Source organism: Melanostigma gelatinosum, assembly GCF_949748355.1.
Source record: "Melanostigma gelatinosum genome assembly, chromosome: 12".
Lineage (NCBI taxonomy): Eukaryota > Metazoa > Chordata > Actinopteri > Perciformes > Zoarcidae > Melanostigma > Melanostigma gelatinosum.
In genome coordinates, this window is record NC_136645.1 from 25,986,088 (window position 1) to 26,008,147 (window position 22,060).

At 42.2% G+C, this 22,060-nt stretch overlaps 1 protein-coding gene across 3 annotated transcripts in view; it reads right to left on the bottom strand.

The window, feature by feature from the left end:
* ltbp1 (latent transforming growth factor beta binding protein 1) overlaps positions 1-22,060 on the bottom strand; it is a 137,227-nt gene that overhangs the window by 20,610 nt on the left and 94,557 nt on the right. For 2 of the 3 annotated variants that reach the window (XM_079280218.1, XM_079280216.1), the window contains 7 exons: positions 15,377-15,550; positions 7,546-7,632; positions 6,616-6,741; positions 5,485-5,610; positions 1,348-1,470; positions 845-970; positions 612-740 (listed from right to left, as the gene is read on the bottom strand). In XM_079280218.1, coding sequence (XP_079136344.1) covers positions 612-740; positions 845-970; positions 1,348-1,470; positions 5,485-5,610; positions 6,616-6,741; positions 7,546-7,632; positions 15,377-15,550 — 891 coding nt within the window. The remainder of the gene's footprint in view (positions 1-611; positions 741-844; positions 971-1,347; positions 1,471-5,484; positions 5,611-6,615; positions 6,742-7,545; positions 7,633-15,376; positions 15,551-22,060) is intronic. The other variant, XM_079280217.1, reaches the window with a different exon arrangement.

Genomic DNA, 22,060 nt, shown 5'->3' on the forward strand with positions numbered 1-22,060 from the left:
ATTTTATGCGGACAAAAATCTTAAATTTTTACTGACTCCAAAGGCCCACTGCTCTGTTTCTGTATGACCTACAGGTTGTCTGACACTTTTGATGCATATAGTCAGAGTGGGCCCCGGGACACTTTGTACTTGAAAAGTTGGGCCCCGAGGTCAAAAAGGTTAAGAACCCCTGCACTAGAGGATTAGTAAGGGGATCACTAAAGTCAGTAGGATTCATCCTCTGGACAAAATGAATGCCTGTAACACATTTCATGGTATTCCATCCAATACTTGTCTGACATTGCAATTAATAGAGCCATGCCAGAAGCATGGCTAAAACACATCAATGAGCCTCACTATTGAAGTGGGTGGCATGTGCCTTCATCACCATGAACACACACACTGCTGTTTATTTTTAACTCAATCCCTCATACACCGTCCTGCTGCCACATATAATAGAACACCAAATGAACACCATTGAAAATAGTCCCCAACAAATGCACAATTACCTCCTGTTTGTTAAAAACGGCATCACATTAATATAAGTTTCAAAAGCAAGTTCTAATGAATGAAACCCCATCACACGTGTGTGTGTGTGTGTGTGTGTTTCTCTTCTTTGTAGTGCAACTTACCATCACAGGAGGGGGTGTCAAGGCTGGCAGTGAATCCACTCTCACACACACAGAGATAGGACCGCTCTGTGTTGAGACACTCTCCGTGGGGCGAACAAAGCTCTGGTTCATCCATACATTCATCAACATCTGGGAGGAGAGAGACAGAATTCCACTTAGAGGTGTGTGTGTAACATCTAAATCCGGGATGAGAAACTGGTGGTCAGAGGATATATCCCTGCTCCGCCACTCACCTCTGCAGCTGGTGCCATTGATCTGTCGGTATCCCTGGGGGCAGGTACAGGTGTAGGAGCCCATGTTGTTAACACACTCCCCTACAGCCTCACAGGGCCTGGGTTCTTCTAAACACTCATTCACATCTGGAATAAACACACATCAGTCTTATAAGCATTTTGAAAAGATTGTTGAAACAGATATTTAGAGAATGAAATTCTTTAAGGGATGGTTGTCATTACTAACATAATCAGAAAGTGCAATTACAAATTGAATCTTAAATAGTTACTGGTAGCACCAAATTATGGAAATGTATTGATGGGTAGAACCTGTAGCCTATATTTATTTAAGATCATATTTCAACAATGGTAACACACCAACTACAGGTGTGAAAGCCTGATTTTACAAAGCACGGTGTAACTCTTTTTTTGAAAATTACTCAATAATCACAATTTGTCATTCTTACTAATATTGTATGGTCCTGATAATGTGTGTACAATCGTGCTAGTACTATATATCATACCATCACAATGGTCTCCAGCTGGAGACACTCTGAAGCCGAGTCCACACTGACAGATAAAGGAGCCTTCAGTGTTCTGGCAGTGGCCTCTGGTACAGACCCGCTGATCCTGGCACTCATCTATATCTGAAAAAACCCAAACAATGTAACAATGACATCACATAAGCAGAATGCAAAAGGTCAAGCAATTTTTGCCCAGCATTTCAGTTGCTAAACAGTAGATACATAATGTACTAAATGCAGTAAATTAATAAATAGGTTATTTTATATAACTGAATTTCAAATTTCTTTTTAAGAATAACGAACAAGCTGCTTGTGTTACAACTGACTGCAATGTCTTAAGACACACTGTGGAAGCTAGACAGTGCTCTAGGGCTGAACACTTTCGGTAAACACAGGGTGAGAGTGGCATATCATAATTGGTCAATATTATATTGATCCAATGGCAGTATAGAGTGATCTTTAAAAATTCAACTTTGTTTATGTGACACCGAAATATTCTGTAGAGTAAGTGTTGAAATTCCATGATTTGTTGATCTAGATCAGGGGTGTCAAACATACGGCCCGCGGGCCGGACCCGGCCCACCACGTCATTTTATGTGGCCCACGAATCCGCCAGCAAAAAAAAAATAATAATATTTTTTTTTTTTTTTTTTGTTTTTACAAAAATTTAAAGTTAGATGTGAAAATAAAAATATCCCCATGGTCGAAATTATGAGATAGAAAGTCGAAGTGATGAGATGGCATGTTGTCTGTGTGCCGACATTAAAACTATCACAACAGGTGGACAGGAGATGCAACAGCCCATAAAGAGGATTTCCAACAAGTTTCTCAACATGCGTACTTCTCTGTACTGAAACGTCATCAGTCTCAGCCCAAGTACTGTTCCAATTCAAAGTTCACATCGAGCCAAGCACGGCCCTAATGCCCGGATGTGGCTCGCTCTGCCCATTTTACCCGGGATGCATCGGAGGTGACTTGTCTGTACTTGGGACAGCCAAATATCCCAGAATGCATTTTGCACCAGCAACAGGAAACAATGGCGGAGGAGAAATCACACAACTGGAAGTACGTGTTGTGGAAGTCACAGATATCCCGGGAAACTAAACTAACTATGTTAGGAGTACCGTAGTTACATTTACACCGTCTTACATTTACAACCGGCCCTTTGAGGGCGACCGTGATGCTGATGTGGCCCCAGAGTGAAAATGAGTTTGACACCCCTGATCTAGATCCATGAGCTCCAGCGTCTCCAAGGTAACTCTGAAGAGGTTGATAAAGCCAGGAAGGGATGTTTACAGTTTGATCAAGTTTCAGTGTGACATGTGTGAACACATTTTACCGCATAGTGGTTGTATGCCTCTGCCAACCATTCATGTTTCAGTTTACATCCATGTCTGTCCAAAATGTCATCACACACACGCGCACACACACGCGCACACACACACACACGCACACGCACACACACGCACACGCGCACACACACGCACACACGCACACACACTGACTGTGAATTGTGACATTCCCCTGAGCTTGGCAGTGTCATGCAAACATCTGTGAGTGGGGTTATTACTTTCTATAAAGGACTGTTGCATGGCCTAAGTATTTCCTCTCACCACCACCACCACTCGCTGCCACCCCGCTGTGGCTTGCCTCGCCTTGCACGGTGTGTGAACAGCCAAAACCTTACAGCTAACTGTGTCACATGGAATATGGAGCAGCAAACTACTGAAAGAGGGGCGATGGGCACGCCTGTGATCTCTAGATTGTGGGCCCATACTATGAGTTATTTGGAATGGTATATTTGTTCAATTGCTTGATTCACAGCATCTTATTCTGCATGTGTTCCCTCAACAGATTTATGTTTTGATAGCTAGACATAATAAAATAATAACGCAATTGTGTCAAGAAATAAAGAATGCTGGTGCCTACAGACTACCATGCTCTACTTTCACAGCAGTTGTTTTTCTGCATAAATTGATATATTTACTGCATTTGTGTGTGTGTTTCATTCCTATATTTGTAGAGTTGACACAGTTTAATGTAGTTTGACATCTCAAGTCATCCTCCATACTCCATCATAAAAATAGTTCTGTTCTAATTTATTTTCTTGTGTAGCAAGGGACTACAACTTGCATTTCCTTGTGCAACACACCTTGAACATGATGCGAATCAGTATGTCTAAGCTTCCTTTGGACGCATGTCTGCATGGCTGTGGATAATCTTTTTTATTAATTTTTTTATCTCCGGCTATCTGATGCATTACAGCTGATAAACCTCAAGATTGAAGAAAATGGTGGTTTTCACCTATTCAGAGTTAATCACTTTAACTCTATATAATAATATAACCAGTGCAGACAGGTTCATCCTCAGCAGCTAAAGAGATTTTATTGCAGCTCTGGGGAAACAACCATCTGGCCTGTTTGCCCTCACAGCCCTATTTCAGTATTATTTTTGTGCGTAGGGAAAGCTGCGTTGAAGTGACAGGAAACCACATAATGACAGAGTGCTTTAGATTTATATCCCAATAAGGGGGAAGAAGCAGGGAGGAGGGTATTGCTTTCTCTACATCCTGGAAGCAGGAATCTTAGTTTGCAATATACTGGTGGAAGGCTTTCTTAGCTGACCAGTGCCACAGAACCCTAGCTGGACGTGCTTGCCAACATCCAGCTTGAAACCTAGGCGACAATCTACACCGACACCCTGCCAGATCATGCCTGACGACAGCCTGCCAGATCTCCTAAATCATCAGTTGGCTGTCTTCGTCAACACCGAGCCGGAGCTCCTAGATGCTCTGCATTCCTTTGCCAGCCTCCTGCCCAGCACCCTGCCAGGAACTACACCTTTCCTGAACTCCAGCCTCCTGACCACCAGTCACACCCAGCGCCCCACTTTCTTGTCGCCCTACCAACCTGCTCAGCCCAATGGCTCTGCTGGGCTGCCACCTGAGGTCTCCTGCTCCGCCCCTGTCCAGTTCCCAGGCCGGCTGTCTGAGGTTTCCTGCTCCTTTGCTGTCGAGTCTCTAGGCCACCCATCTCTTTGGTTCCCCTTGCCATGTGCTTTGTAGCTTTGCTTTCAAGCCACCAGAACCTGCACCGTGCCATGATTCTGACCCTGTACCTGTACCTGAACATGCCTGTCTGCCTACCTTTACTTCTATCTGTACCTGCCTCCTTACTTGCACCTGCCAATAAACATACTTTCACTGTAGCATATATCAGTGAATGGTACCAGTCTGTCTACATCTTCTGCATTTGGGTCCTATCCCTGTTGCTTCGCACTCCTCCACGATGACAGTATGTTTCAGAGTTGACAGCACAGATGGGCCAGAATCTGACAATTCTTAAATGTAATTTAATTTCTTCATGTATACATTTTTTCACTGTCAATTTCATTAAAATGATTAAGGATCCCATGGTTAATATAGCTCAGACGAGCAAAATTATCATGACGCTGATCTCCATCTTCGATTTTCCTGGTCGAGTGTAATGAACAATGGAGGCAGTAGGGACACTATTGGCAAGGCTATAGGCTTTTGTCTCGATTATTACCTATTGAAGGCCAGTTATATCACTTACACTGGATGATTTAACATGTGTTTTCATTTCCCAGGTGATGGGCAAAGTGGAAAAAGCAAAAGGCACTTTCATAAAAAACATTGTTAGATGGGCGAGATGGATGGGCACACTTTTAACCAAGTTCTAATTACATCAGTTTCTGTTGCAAATGTTGGGTGCGGGTTACATACAGCAGATACTGTGGATACTTTTAAAAGCCAGCTCAAAACCCACCTGTTTAGGCTGGCGTTTGTGTAAAAGTAAACCCATGTCCTAGACCTGCTCTTAACATTTGTTTTACATTTTTATTTTATTTTTATTTTATTCTTTAACATTTTTTATTCACTCTGTGTATGTAATTTATTGACCGTAGGGTCACATTGTGTTTTTTATGCTTTTAAATGTCTGCTATGTTCAGCACTTTGTGATAGTACTGTCTGTGAAAAGCGCTATATAAATAAAATTCATTCATTCATTCATTCATTCATTCATTCATTCATGTGTGTTGAGGTATGTTTGTGTATGAATAGGAATGTGTGTGAGAAAGATATGAGCTCTGGCAGCATGAGTTGAGGGTACGTACCAGAACAACTGTTTCGCTCCTCATTGACAAGGAATCCCTGCGAACACACACACAGAAAACTGCCCTCTGTGTTCTCGCAGCGACCGCCAAAGCACAAAGATGTGCTTTCCAAACACTCATCTACATCTGGACACACAAACCAGAGCAAACAACATGTGTCACTTTGTTGTATAAAATATACATTTAAAGGAAGTGTCAAAATGACAGAATTTGTCATACAGAGATGAACCAGGGTAGTGTTTTGTTGATGGCAAGATCTGCTCTGTTCCCCCACCAGAAGATGCTATAATAATCTTGGACAAATTTTAGTGAACTGGCTACTGCCTTCCACAATGGCACACTGCCATTCTAATGAAAGTTGCTCACTGAGAGCATACACAAAGTTGTTCAGGACTCCTTGAGATTCAGCATGTTTTGGGCCGTAGAGTATGCACACTACTGTCCTTCTCTGCCCAATTCACGTCACCCATATGCAAACATCAACACATTTACATGTCTTTTAAGTAACTGTGGTCCCCACACCTCAGAGTCATGTTCACAGTCCCTGGGGTTTGATAATAATCTAACAGAAAAAAAGCTCATTAAAGCCCCTAGAAACAGAGCCAGGCCGTGTGCCGAATTTGATATCGTTAAAATTGCAGGTCATGAAAAGGTTAGGAACATTTACTTTGTGTTGCACACATTAAGAAATGACTCTTTGAATTACCACAATGTGAGCTACTAGGTCCAACAAAATGGAACAGTCACAAAGTATATACTATTTTTGGGCCATTCAACAATGGGGGGGACTGTAATCAGGTTTCTTGGTGAACCTGCATGATTTTGTCTGATTTCGTATGGAATTCACTGGCACTGATGAAAAGCATTAAGAATAACTTCATAGAAATCTTCTCAGTGACGGTCTTGTTTACTTCTGTAAGTGTTATAGCAGCATCCGTATTATTTGGAGACTGTTTTATAACCAGTTAAAAGTTCCTCACAGTAACTTTAAATGTAAATGAATAAATGGGTGTTCATTCAATCCAATGTAATAAACCCAATAGTCCGTGGGTTTATCCTTAGACGTATGACTAAATGAATGTACATGAAAAGGAAAATGACTGGCTTTGAGCACTGGACTGGATTCCTCACCTACACAGGTGGTTTGGGCGTCATCCAGGCGGTATCCCTCATCACAGTGGCAGGTATAACCCTCAGCTGTGTTGTAACAAATCCCCATGCCACAAATATAAGGGTTGATCTGGCACTCATTTACCTCTGGGCCAGAAGAAAGAGGAGAGTATTAATACAACAGCAGTTTTTCAACGAGTAATGGGTCCCACAAAATACTACAAAGAGCCATGAAGAAGCTCAGCAAACTTCAGTTCAATGAATGAGAATCTTTAGTTTCATGTATTATTATTTTGTAACTGTCATTTTAACACAGCCAACCAGTTGCCTTGTTTCCATTCATTGATTTTTCAACAACAAAACATGAAGACCATCCCCAAAAATGAATAACTGATACCGTGCAAGCTTCTGTATATGCCTTATTGTTCCAGCTTTTCATTAAGACTTGCTTAAAGATCAACTGGTAATGTTCCCTCTTGAGTTAAGCACTTTGGCCCAAATACTGCATCACAAAACACTGTAGATCCTTGCAGTCTGTGTAACTATCCTTGTGTGCTGCCTTAGCGAGAGTCTAAAGGCATGCACACACTACATTAAAACAACAAAAGGGAGGAGTGAAATCAATTAATTACAAAAGAATTACCCTTCACGGTCTTCAATCTCAAGATTCAATTGTGGGGAAAAAGTAAATCCATTCGAAAACTTTTGTGGCAGGTTCAAATTTGGTGAACTTTGACACGTTGACAGAGGAAACGAAAGAATGTTAACTCATTGTTTAGTTAGCAATCAAGCATCTTAGCTTGCTAATTAACAAGTTAGAAAGCCAACTATAGGATGGCCATGTATTTGTCAGCTGTTCTTCACTAACTTAAAATAGAACTTTTAAGGCAGACAACAATATACCAGAACAGATGAGGAGAAACATAAAGAACAGAGAAAAGAATGTCTTACCTGCTGACTGGGTGGGAGCGATGTCCTGGCCTGCATTAGATGGGAGGATCTCCACTGGTGTAGGAGGAGAGCTCCTCTCAACAACTTCTAATAAATGAAACAAGTACACAGCAATACGCATGTTACATTTTTGCTTTTAAATATTATATATTTTTTAATTCATGGACCAAGGTGCAGTCGCAATAATAATATAATATTATACAATTCATAATAAGCATAATCTGGATTAAAAGGGATGTACTTTCTTCTGTACAGTCATCAAATATTCCCAATAATGTTTGCACAGCTTATTTTCTCCACACGCATGAAAATGCAGATACCATTAAACCAGCATCAGTTTTGTGAATGAAAATGCACCGATTACAGCATCGGTCAAAGTAGGGCTGCACGATATTGAAAAAAACTGATATTGTGATTTATTTTTCTGATATACAGTATATTGTGTTATAATATTCCTTTTGTATCAAGCAGCAAAAAAGTCGTAGCGTTAGCCAACATCGCACGTCCTGCAATTTGACTTTTGCTCATGCGCAGATTATCACCAAATCAGTGAAAGAGTAAAAAGGCATCACTTGGTCTGGCAAATTGGGTTCTGGTCAGACATGGTAAATTGAGTGTTAGAATTTGGCATAAATAATAACAAATGCAAGGTTTCAACTTTGTTTGTGTTAAAGAGGCAGGCCCGTGGTGCTGGACTCACAGAGTGGGTTTATTGCACAGAATAGAACTTTAATAACAGCTGATCTTTATTTGAATCCCACAGCAAACCTTAGCACTGTCGCTGACCAGGAACATACCGGTACTTCAAGAAGGATAACCTGCCATGTCACAACTTCAGCATGGTTCTACAAACATTTAGTCCAGTTATTTTATCAGTTCTCACATCTTAATCTCCCACCAAAGCACTTACCGGATGAAGTTCAACAAAAAATGGTATTATGAACATACAGCTGATAAATTACAGAAACTAAATGTTGTTCTGGAGACCAACAGGGATTGTGTTTGGTAGCAGGCAGGTAAACCTAATAAGATGTCCAATCAATAGTAGTCACTGTACATTATTATAAAACTACACACTAATAAGAAAATAAATCAGCCATTCACATTGATTGTTGTGGGTGTGTTACTGTGCTTTTCAGTAATTCAAGGTGCCCTGACTAAGTTTTTGTCACTAAGGCTTTGCCCCCTGTGTTCCTGTGTGTCTGTGTGGCTCCGCCCCTGGTCTCCTCTCCCAGCTTCCTCCTGTGTCTCCTGATTGCTTTCATTCACTTCACCTGTGCTCAATCACCTGCCCCTAGCTTTTTCCTCTGCCAACCCCACACTGCACTCATTCAACTCCCCTGCCTGCAATCTACTCATCACCCCACACACATACTCCTCTGCTTTCCCTGTTCTGGTTGTCAGATCGTCTTTGTTCTTCCCCCGGTGTGCTTCATGTTCCTCCCCGTTTGCTCATCGACTTACAATTCAGATTCTATCACATTTCTACACCGTAGGCACAATACGGGAGCAAATTGGGGTTAAGTGTCTTGCTCAAGGACACATCGACACGCGACACGCAACTAGCAGAGCCGGGGATTGAACCACCGACCCTCTGACTGAAAGACGGCCCTGCTATCCACTTACCCACAGTCGCCCCAGTTTATCCCTCGTGTTCTCTCTATGTTCCATGGTTTGTGACTTTGCCTTTTTTCAGTTTGGATTTTTGCCCGCTCCCTGTTGGAGTTGTTTTCTGTTACTGTTTGATGGCTTGGACCCCAGTAAAGATACCTGACCTTCCACTTTACCTTGTCTCCTGTGTCTGTCTGCGATTGAGTCTTAGCTGAACCTGAGAGAACGTGGCAGTTTTGGCCTGTGAAGAAGCTGCATTCACATCTTCTGCTCTTCGCATTGTCAAATGTATCTCCCTTGGGGCAGTCGGGCCAGTTTAGCGATGGATGGCACACACGCATGCAATCCCATAAGCTATATAAATCTATCATTATATAAATATCAATTTGACTTTATCTCATACTGGGGACTAGAAAGGAACATGTGCAGCTTTACAAACTCATCACAAAACCTCCAGAAAATTGGCAGCTCCATCAGTAAAGAAGCGCCACTGTTCTGAAAACATGATTGTAGCTTGAAATGACAAGAAGATAAACAAATGGCATTAATAAATAAATGAATGTATTAATAACAAGTTATTCTAATGCCAGTGTAAAAAAAGATCACAGTACAGGTGGCCTTTTAGGACATCAGACTAAACTTGTCAGCAGTTGACTGGCTTGTACTTTCTGAGCTGCATTTGTCATTCTTAGCTGTACTTCCTCACACTGTAGCACACCATAGCATGCATTTTTCTCAGTTTTTTGCAGAAATTATACGTGTGCTCGTGTTAGTATTCCAATATTACAGCAGAACTGGAAGTGAAATAACTATCGTTAAACTTGAGGAAAGCAGAGTTTGACAAAGTACTATGAGCTTGACAAGCTGTGTCTGAGATGTCCTAAACCGCCAACCACAAAGTTTAGATGGTAGTGAAGCAGACACCTGGGTAGGCTGCCTCGATCCTGACAGTGGATAGACCTGGAGATAGCTGGGGCTGGATAGGTTCAACTACTGGCCTATTACTAACCATAGGAACTACCAGCTCCTTCAATGACAAGACACAGACAACAGTACCAAATGGGCACGGTCAACATTTGTATGCATTTCTATGCATTGCATTCAGTCTATCACTTTGGCTCTGCACACTGCATCTATCATGCAATACAAGCGTTGTGCTATGAAGCAGATTAGCATTCAGAATAGCGAGAAAGGGGCTACCGCACACAATCGCCGAAGACGTGAGCTTGCCAGCTGCCAGAGAGATGGTGGAATGTATGATTGGGGAGAAAGAAGCAAAAAAGTTGGACATGATCCCGGTGTCCAACAACACTGACGCACCGCATCGATGCTTTGTCCGAAGACATCCTGGCTGCATTAGTCGCTCATTAATTGTAAATTAAATGTGATAATCTGCCTCTGAGCCTGTGCGTGTGTGCTCGCATCCGTATTGCTCTTTAAAAGTGACGCCTTGTGTCACTGAAAGTTATTGAAACTTTGTTGCAGTGTTTCAGGGCGTTTTCACACCTTCAGTTCGTTTGCTTTGTTGCAGTTGCTCCTTTGTTCGGTTTGTGTTCACACTGCAACATTTAACAGCGGACTAAATCTTGTAAACAAATGCCACGCGCGAGCAAACTGTTCTCTCATTGGTCCGATTCTTATGCGGCTATGAAGGCTTAAAAGGCTCTGTTGCTTCTTTTTTTCTTTTTTTTATTAAGGGGGGGGGGGTGCGCGAACCCGGTCGGGATGTAGAAAGGGGTGCGCGGCCGAAAAAGTTTGGGAACCGCTGGGATAGAGTATCCAACAACCGGCCTTGAGTTACCCTCTCAAGAGGCTGTTCTTGCAGCAGGTCACAAGACAACGGCCAATGATGCTTGCCTGTGGGAACTGCCATTGGTGCTCAAGGCCTTAGTGAACGATCCCTTTGACCCTCTGGAGTGCTCCTCTCTGAAGGCGAGAGAGAGTGTGTCGGTGCTCCCCAGTTGCTTGCTGGTTCTTGGTAACAGCAATGAAGCTACTCTCAGACCAAATCCTGTCTTAGTTCAGGGTAGTAAGATGCTTTGTCAAGTTTGAGCGTTTGAGCCTGTTATGTTGAATGCATTGGCTATAAAGAATTAGGTGTGCTGTAACTAACCTTTAGCCAGTGAGAATCACCGTGGTTTGGCTCGATGTTATGTTGAGAAAGGGCTTGCATTCGCCTCTGTGAGTTAGAGCCATGCCGCAACCTCCGGGCTGAAAAAATAAGCCAACGCGGAGCCACTGCAGTTCATCAAATGGCCACTTGAGGCTGGCACCAAAAACGAGCCAACCCTTATAGACCCCCATGTTAAAATGCCCAAATTTATAGCAGAACAAAACATGCCTGGTACAAAAAATGGTTTTGGTTTCTATAGCTAATATATAGGGGTGGGAATAGCCAGAGATCTCGCGATAGGATATTATCGCGATACTTGGGTCACGATACGATATTATCACGATACTTCGATATCGCGATACTGCAATATTATCACGATACTTTCACGATACTGCGATATTCTGAGTATTGTGATAACATACATTGCGATTTATTACTTTTTTCAACTTCAAATTATGTCCCCAAAGGAAAACTGTGTCAACATGTTTTATCTGAGTTCTGTCTCTGATGTCTCCATCTTTGTTTCGACCAACTTCCTACCACTCACGCACGCAGACCCGGCACCTCTGCTGACCTCACCAGAAAACAACTCAGCACCATCTAGTGGACTGAAGAAGCAATTGATTTGATTTTTCTTCTTTTTTTTCCTTTTTAAAATAGTTTATATAATAAAATATCGATACTTGGCGTCCGTGTATCGATATAATATCGCCACGCAAAATATCGCGATACTATGCTGTATCGATTTTAAGTTATGCATAATTAAGCCGAGTTGACAGACATGTGGGTGCTGTTACAGCCGCTAGCTGTCAGCTGGGTGTCACCTCAGCTACTGTGGCTCAGTGGTAGAGCAGGCTCATCCTTCGATTGGTGGTTCCCCGTGCTGTTGATGTGTCCTTGGGCAAGACACTAAACCCAAATTGCTCCTGCAGGCTGTCAGTTAAGAGTCCTGATGGGCAGGTGGTAGCATGGTAGCCTGCCATCAGTATATGAATGCAGGTGAATGATGACATGTAGTGTCATCATGCTCTGAGTGGTCAGAAGACTAGAAGCTATGTACAAGTCTATTTACCATTTACCTCAGATAATTCAAGTAACTGAACCTCGCCTCGTGTATGTGCTGTTGATTGTTAAATATCTTAATGTTCAATGTATTTTGTATTGCCCAAAATCACAAATCAAAAATTTGCCTCAGAGGGCAAATGCATTTTATGTGACAAATAAATTGCAATGGCAGCCGAGATCAACGAGACCACACGGTTAACGTTAGGCGGCTAGCAATAAAGAGTAATATATCGCCACGGTTCTTATTAGCTTGTCAGACTTAGTTAGCTTGGTAGCTTCCAGCTTGGTGGGCATGTTTAAGCAACCAGGCTTCACTTGGGCTGCCTCAGCTCCAGCCATGCTACACCGTGTCCATTTTTGGACACGGACAAGACTTTGTCGTCACTAACAAGATGGTGACAGTTGGAGAAACCGTCAGAAACCTATGGGTGATGTCACAGAGACTACATCTACCGGTATATTTTATACAGTCAATGGTTAGAAAAAAGGTTCGAATATAGCAGTAATATAGTTCTATAAGTACAGGTAGCACCCTCTACCAAGGGGCCCTGTCGGTCCTACACCGATCAGTACTGGTGTATTGGGGTCCACACGTACTCTGTTAAGGAGGTCTTGATTGACCAGCTCCATTTATGCAAATGTTCAGTGGGTGACTGCATGCTTGTGATTGGAGGAGACTTTATATCCGCCAGGAGAAAACGAGATCAGTCGTGTGGGAATGAGTGTGTGCATGTGCGAGTATGTGCGTGCATAGATGTGCCTGCATAGACTGCTGACTTCTCACTCACTACTCTTAACCAGACCCAGGCTGGTAGGGGCTACATGTGAGACACAGTAGGGGGATAAATATGAGAAGCAAGAGACACAAGAACTTGACTTGGGTCTTGAGGAGCTGCAGTGTTTATTCATGGTCAAACTGCTCATTTCAAAGCCATCTGCTCTGATCCACTGTCACTCTCGCTCAACCACAAACTTGCTACACCAACACTACACTGAGCTATTCCTTTAAGTAGTACAATCTTGTTCCTAACTAACAGTGGGGTGGGGGCGAGGAAACACAACTAGAATCCCTTTGTATGTTTGTTCAGTTTGATTTCAGAATTAACGACACGGTTCGATCCCCAGCTCTGCTAGTCTATGTTGATGTATCCTTGGGCAAGACTCTTAACCAAGCACCTCCCTCAGGCTGTTCCTGCGGTGTATGAATGGGTATGAATGATTAGAAAGTCCTGATTGGCAGGTGGCACCTTGCATGGTAGCCCCAGCCATCAGTGTAGGAATGGGTGTGAATAGGTGAATGATGACATTAAGTGTTTGAGCGCATTGAGTGGTCGGAAAACTAGAGAAGCGCCATACAAGTACAAGTCCATTTACCATTTAACCTCTGTTGGAGGGCCCATGGGAGTTTTCCCATCCAGTCTAAATTTGTTTTTTGGACATGGAGAAGGCCTATGAGTAGAGGGTACTGCAGGAATATGGGGTACCTGGGTTGTTGCTATGAGCCATACGATCCTTGTATAACCAAAGTGAGAGCTATGTCCGGTTACCCGGCACAAAATCAAGCACGTTTCCAGTTTGTGTTGGCCTCCACTAGGGTCCATTGTCACCAATCCTGTTTCATGGACAGGATTTCAAGATTTCAAGGAGAGTGTCCGGTTTGGATACCTTAGAATTCAATCTCTGCTTTTTGCAGATGATGTGGTTATATTGGCTCATTCAGAATGTAACCTTCAGCGCACACTGGAGCGGTTTGCAGCCGAGTGTCAAGAGGTTGGGATGAGAGTCAGTACCTTCAAATCTGAGGCCATGGTTATCTGCTGGAAACCCTTTGGGTTGGGAGTGAGACACTGCCCCAAGCAAGGGAGTATCTTGGGGTCTTGTTCACAAGTGACATAGACAGGCGGTGCGGCGTCGTGAAGAGACAGCTGAGCCGTAAGGCAAAGCTCTCGTTTTACCAGTCCATCTACGTTCTGACCCTCACCTATGGTCATGACCTTTGGGTAGTGACCAAAAGACTGAGATCGCGGATACAAGCGGCCAAACTGAGCTTCCTTCATAGGGTGGCTGGGCTCAGGCTAAGAGATAAGGTGAGGAGCTCAGACAAGGGGAGTTTGGAGTAGAGCCGCTGCTCCTTCGCGTCGAAAGGGCCAGCTGAGGTGGTTTGGGCATCTGATCAGGATGCCCCCTGGACATCTCCCTTCAGAGGTTTTGCTGACAAATCCAACTTGTTGCTGGGGAGTTACTGTTGCTTATTAAAACAGGAAAGATAATATTATACCCAGTCATTCTACATAATTAGCATCTTACAACTTGCAGAATTGATGGTGAAACTTTATAATGATTTGGCCTCAAAAGATATTTAAGTTTTAACATTCCAAACACAGTGAGATAGATAAACCGAAAAGGTTCTAATGATATTACCAAAAGTCTAGACTGAAGACCAAAGGATCTTTTGCAGTGTGGTCCTTCAAACAATATAAAGGCCTACCTTAAATAATTAGAAAGAATATGTCTAGTGTTGATAAATGTGATAACGAGGGAGGAGTTTAATATTTGGGGATGGCGGTGGTTTTGAGCCACAGATCCATTTCATTGCCAGGAATAGCTAGATGTGTTGCGGTCAACTGGTCTGCATCCTGGGCACCTTCCTTTATAAATGCTTTGGTCATGGAGTGATCTTGGTCCATAATGAAGGGGCTAAATGTCCCTGCTGGACAGGAAATGATTGGGGTTACCCAGGAAAAGCTGGAAGAAGTTGCTGCGTGAAAATATGTTTGGGCTGCTTGTCTCACTTTGTTGCCATCGCAACCCTGACTATAGAACAAGCGTCTCAGAAATGGAGACACTTGGATGCTATAATTTTGAAGCTGCACCAAAGTTATTATTTGGCATTTGATTTCATTAATCTGTATTACAAACATTCAACAACAATAAACACAGAAGCGGCTTGTGATAATCTAGTTTTGATATGTGTGCCACACATATCAACTTAAACTAAATCAACTGAACATGCACTGGTAATGTTAAATGGTAGAAACTCACCTGGTATAATCTCTTCTGGTTTCCCAAAGGCCTCCACTGGTCTCTCTGGTGTTGGCAAGGGTTGGGGGGGTAGCGGGTAATTGGGCTCCTGGTAAGTGATGACTGGCTTATTGACAGGCGGATTTGGTAGAACAGTGTAGCCCATTCCACCCGGACAGATGTCTTTGAACTTAGCTACAAAATAAATAAATAAATAGTCATATCATACAAGTGAAAACAAGAAGTGTGAAAAATGATTATTTTCAACAGTAAACATTGCAATATTGTTGATGATAATCTTAATGACTTTATGATCTCTGAGATTATAGTATTCACAGCTACACGTTGCAAGGATTCTGCCAATGCTGATATTAACTAGTAAATAATCATCATATCATATAAAAGTTGGGTACTCGAATAAAACGTCTAGCACAATTTCTAGAAATGTTCTTTGAATGTTCAAACTTAGTGGTTCAAATTGTGGTTTAAGGTAGATACAGAAAACATGACATGTACAATGTTCAGATTGTGTTTTGCAGCTTATCTCAATAGCAATATGAATTCTATCAAACATTCCTGATAAACAGACAAAGACACAGTCGTGTCTGCATGAGTGCACTCAACATTTTAAATAGATCTCCCAACTTGTTCAAAGCAGCAGATATTACAACACTGCTGTATCATTTCTACCTCACTACTGTTACACCACTGTAATTCAAAAGTCAATTTGTTAGCCTTAATTAAAGAACTGTGATGTTTTTTCCAATAACACTTCTCCCATGTGATGAGATAACAACAAAAGTAGAAAAATAGATACAATCACAATTCAGTGACTAAGTTCAATAAAATAGTCCATTCCCATTGAGAGATGGTGGAGAAAGAACTCACTGACACCACTCTGCAGTGCACATCTCTTATTTAAGTATTATAGATCTTAAAGTTTCCAATAGTCCACTTTTTGGAAAAGGAAAGTCTTTGGTTTGGAGTCTTTCCAAACAAAGCATTCTCCCTCAAACTTAAGCTGCACCACAGTTGATAAACCTAAAATACCTGGAGACATTCAGTGTTAAAGACAAATCTGGCTGATCAAGTTTGCATTTCAGTTAGTTGTTTATCTAAAAAGATCTACAGTTTAAATTCAAACTTGTCAGTGTTCTATTCCATCATATCTATAAAACAAAACATAATAATCCCTATGTGCACAGTTACGCTCAGGAACATTACCATTAGCCCGAGAGACTAGTAGGTTTAATTCCACTCCAGAGGCAGAGAGTATCTGTTTGTTGTGTGAGCTCGGGGAAATTGAGAATGAGGTGCACTTTTTGTTTTACTGTCCTATCTACGAGGACATAAGGGATGTATTCTTTCTAAATAATGACTTCCATTTATGTTGATTTCTTTTGGCTGGATGGTTATGAAAGGAAAAGGAACCTTTTTTGAAGCAGATTTTATTTGCCAGGCCTAGGAGAGAAGGCAGAATGTTGTGTTTAAGATCGAGCGGTGAAGTAACCTGTAATTTTGTAATGAATGAAACGTGTGTCTACTAAAGCTGTATTTTTGGTGTCTTATAAACCCATGAGGGCTGGATACATTATGTGCATGACAAAAAAATATATATCTATCTATCTATCTATCTATATTGGCAAATAATATTGGTCAATTAGACTTATCAGTGGGTTTCTAGTTTGAAGAACAGCTTAACAACCTGTTATAGGGTAGCAAGGGAAGCTCGCTGGCAAGCGACTGGTGGCCGGGCACTAGAAGATTTCCAGCCGACTACTTTCTCATTGTTTTTTGTTTTTCATAGTGAGTTGCTTTTCACCCTATTGATGTAAGGTGCCTTGCATACAATTGAGCGGCGCTTAATTCATGAAAGCGAAGCCTAAACTGTCACTCATTGCTTGTTTGTGTGCTTGTCGTGCCTGTCACTTACATGAGGTGTAGGCAAAGACGAATACACTTTTCCCCATATGTCCATCCTGCTGCATCTGCCGGGGTCACCTCAACTGTTAAGTCACGTTAGCTGGCATTATCAGCTTTGTAATTCACTGGATAACAATACTGTTAGCTTGGCACTAGCCTAGAGAGGTTAGAGTGTTGTGAGAGTCAGTTGAATCAACCAAAAAATACATTTTGAGAATAGCTAAGCTATAAACATAGGGGAGAGACATTGAGTAGCTCCCCTGATGTAGCTGCCGAGCAGACAAGTTGAGTCAAGGGAGTCTCAACTGCCAACAAAGTGCCACTGTGACTGTGGTGCCACTCAGCTCGGCAGCTACTATTCAAGGTTACAAAGTTATTTTTTGTCACTGTACAACAGGGTTGTGCAACAAAACGCAGTTTGCATTTCCATTTTGCCATGTAAGAAAAAATAAAACAAAACTATATTATATAGTTCAACACCATTTCAACACCATTGATGATCACATCCTATTACAGAGATCAATAACAGTTTGTATATGTAAACCACAAATCCTCCATGCACACCAAAGGTAGTCATGGGGTTCCACAAGGTTCTATACAACATATGAAATCCAATCATAATGAATAATAAGCTTCCCGGACATACCTGCTCCCACCACTGAAAGATTTATTTGTATGCGTCCCGAGGGGACGTTGGGGACAACTGAGTGGGCCATGTTCAAAACCTCTGATGTGGAGGCAGCTGGAAGGCGTTTTGGTCAGAAGGTCAATGGCAGTAATCTTAGAACTTAGTCCACACCTGGCGTGGAAATCCAGTCAGTCTCAGTGTTCAGTGTTATGCTAATGTTTGGCAAATAAACTTAGCCAAAGATACAACTGCATCTTATACTCATTTTCTACATAACACTACATGAATGAATGGATGAATGAAATTTATTTATAGAGCGCTTTTCACAGACATAACATCACAAAATGCTTAACAGAGCAGACATTTAAAAGCATAAAAAACACAATGTGACCCTCGGGTCAATAAATTACATACACAGAGAGAAAAAAAATTTAATAAAAAAGAATAGAAAATAAAAGAAAAATGTAAAAGATATTTTAAGAGCAGGTCTAGGACATGGGTTTTTACTCAAATGCCAGCCTAAAAAGGTGTGTTTTGAGCTGTTTTTTAAAAGTATTCACAGTATCTGCGAGGCGTAGATTTGCAGGCAGAGCATTCCAGAGCCTCAGGGTACATGGTGTCAGAAGATGGCCAAGTTCCCACCTCCTGAAAACTTTGACTTTTCTCACCTGGATCAATGGCCAGAATGGCATCAGAGGTTTCATCGCTTCAGAATAGTAACAAAACTTAATAAAGAAACTGGAGAAGTACAGGTGTATACGCTTCTCTACTCAATGGGGAAGGAAGCTGAACAAGTTTTCAAAACGTTCACGTTTTCGGAAGATGACAATGAAGATGCAAATGATTATGAGACTGTAATGGTGACAGTTATTTCGTACCGAAGGTGAATATGAAGTAGGATACAGTCCTAAGGTGTGCAGCAAGATGCTGGAGATGTTCTACCAGTCTGTTGTGGCCAGTGCACTGTACTTCACCGTAGTCTGCTGGGGGAGCAGCATTGGAGCCGGTGACACTAACAGACTTAACAAACTGGTTAAGAAGGCCGGCTCCATCATTGGCTGCAAACAAGACAATCTGGAAGAGGTGGTGGAGAGGAGGACACTGAAGAAACTATTATCCATGTTGGATAATCCGGACCACCCTCTCCACCACCTCCTGCAGGGACAGCGGAGCACTTTCTCCAACAGGCTGATAAGGAAAGATACAGGAGAACATTCCTGCCCACTGCAATAAGACTCTACAATAAAACAGCTCTGGCCAGATCATCCCCCACATAACTACACACTGCTTCACTGTTGTTTGCTGGGGCTGACTTTTGCACTACTGTTCTTCACCTCGTCAGATAATTCAACACTATTCTATTTCATTGTATATACTGTGCATTTTTGTTGTTTTATCTTATATATTCTATATTCTGATATTTAATTTGTCCTACTCTGTTATTCTATTGTGCATTTTTTAATACTTAATATTTTTGGTTACTCTGCTACTTTGCTAATTGGTGTGTCTTGCTGCTGTAACATACAAATTTCCCCCTGGGGATAAATAAAGTATCTATCTGTCTATCTATCTATCTATCTATCTATCGATACAAGCAGCGTGCGCAATACAGTTAGGGTGAAGTGGGGCCAGGGCAAAACAAGGGCAAGATGTTAACAATAAGGGACCCAAATGTTCCAGATGTGGTAGGGTGCATGCTAAAGAGGACAGATGTGCCGCACGCAATGTGAAATGCCATAAGTGTAAAAAGCTGGGAGATTTTGCAGCAGTATGCCGCTCACGCGTGGTCAACGAGGTCACAGCACCCTACGAGGGAGAAGAGGCACGTTCATTTCCTGGGAGATATTACAGACGTGGACGACTCAAACAAGGCATGGGCGGTAAAACGGCCTGTGCAAGATGTTGAAATGGACTTTAAAATTGACACGGGGCAGATACAAGTGTCATTTCAGAAAATACTTTTAACCTGCTGAGAAATAAGCCATGACTGAAAACTGGCATGACCAAATTAAGCAGGCCTGGGGTAAGAGTGAACTTCACAGTTACTACTGGAAAAAGCTAAAGTTCAGGTTTAAAGTAAACGTGATAAAGGGGTCAAATGGCAGCAACCTGCTGAGCCCTAATGTAGCTATTGCTGTGGGCTTAGTCAAGTAAATAGTAGAGCTCAAAAGCACAAAGCAGTTAAGTGATGCCAGCCCAGCAGATTTAGGCAGGTTGAAGATAAAGCCAATCAAAATCAGACTGCAGGAGGACGCTGTACCCTACAGTCTGACTACTGCAAGGCATGTGTCAGTGCCTATGCTCCCTAAAGTAAAAAAGGAGCTGGACCGCACGGTAGCCAGTGGCGTGATCAGAGCCAATGAAAGAGCCCACGGAGTGGTGCGCTCTGATAGTTGCTGTGCCCAAGAAGAACAAAGAGCAGCCAAGGATATGCGTTGATCTAAAACGCCTGAATAAGGCAGTAAAGTGAGAGAAGTTTATTCTGTCCACCATAGATGATATCCTATCTAAACTTGCCGGCAGAAAAATGTGTTTTCCCTTTCGGACGCAGCAGGTGGTTTCTGGCAGATACCACTAGACAGAGAGAGTGCCAAACTTACTACCTTTGTAACTCCCTTTGGAATATATTTCTATAATAGAGCCATTTAGAATCACAAGTGCACTGGGAATCTTTCAGTTTGAAATGACTGAGCTCTTGAAAGATCACGAAGTCCTTGCGTTTTAAATGGACGACATCCGTAATTATTCAGACTCTGAAGAGGTCCGCGAGGTGAAGCTCCAAAAGACTCTGGACACACTGGCGAAAGCTGGTTTAAAGCTGAACCACGACAAATGTCTCCTGCGTCAGCGACGACTTAACTATTTTGGACACTGTATAGATGAGCATGGCATTTGGCCAGATGAGGCCAAGGTCAAGGCCGTCACTCAGCTTGAGCCACCAAACAATGTCACTGATCTGAGAAGGATCCTGCATATAATACACTATTTAGGTAGGTACCTGACAAACCTGTCTGAGGTCACCAAACCCCTGAACGACCTACTCAAAAACGATGTGACATGGGTATGAAGTGCAGTGTATGATGCTTTACAACCTTACAGCTGTGTATGTGCCGGGGAAACAACTTATCATATTCAGTCTTAGTATTCAGTGTTATGCTGATGTTTGGCTAACAAAGTTACAACAGCCTCTTATACTCGGTTTTTACATACTACTACAGGTTCCAGGGGACCAAATGTACTGTGGGAGTGGTTTGGTGTGGCTATGGAAAAGGACTTTTGGTTGGCCTCAAACAAGTTCTGGTTCTAAACCATTAGAGAACTGCTCACCCTTACTGAGGATATTGTCTAGCGGTGAAAAGAGCACTTTGAGGATCTCGTAAACTCGATTGACATGTCCTCTGTGGAGGAGGAAGAGTTGAAAGACTCAGGGAAAGCCTAACCTATATCCCTGGCAGAGGTCTCTGAGGTAGTCAAAAAGCTCCTCAACAGCAAGGCATCAGGTGTGGATGAGATTTGCTGTGAGAAGTATCCAAAAACTGTTGGGCTGTCTTGGCTGTAGTGTGAGTGAAGGGTAAGGACAGTGCCTGTGGAGTGGCATACCAGGGTGGTGGTTTCTATTTATAAAAAAGGGGTTGAGAGAATGTGCTCCAATTATCTGAGCACTTTATTATCACATTGCTGAGCCTTCTAGGAAGAGTTTACTCCAGGCTGCTAGAAAGGAGGCTTTGACTATCTGACTGATTATTAGACCTCAGATCCAGGAAGAGCAATTCCGTCCAGGCCATGGAAGAGTAGGCCAGCTCTTCACCCTTGCAGGGTTACTGGGGGCAATGGACAATGTACTGTATTAAAACATCAGATATGCAGTTCAATACATATCTGACTATATAATACAGTAAGGAACATTAAACAAAAGGTACAGCTGAGGCTGATGGGAATGTCATTAGTTAGGCAGATATTTGGTCATAAAGCAAAGTATTGTACAAATTACCATTTTGACCACATGATGGTGAGATGAAAAGTCAGATAAACAAATTGATTACAATTCAACCATAAGGGGAGCATTACTAGCTGTAACATATTTGATTGACCTTTCAATATCTCAAAAATATTTCCTTCAATACCCAAAATGTCCACCTTGTGGTAGCTTTAGA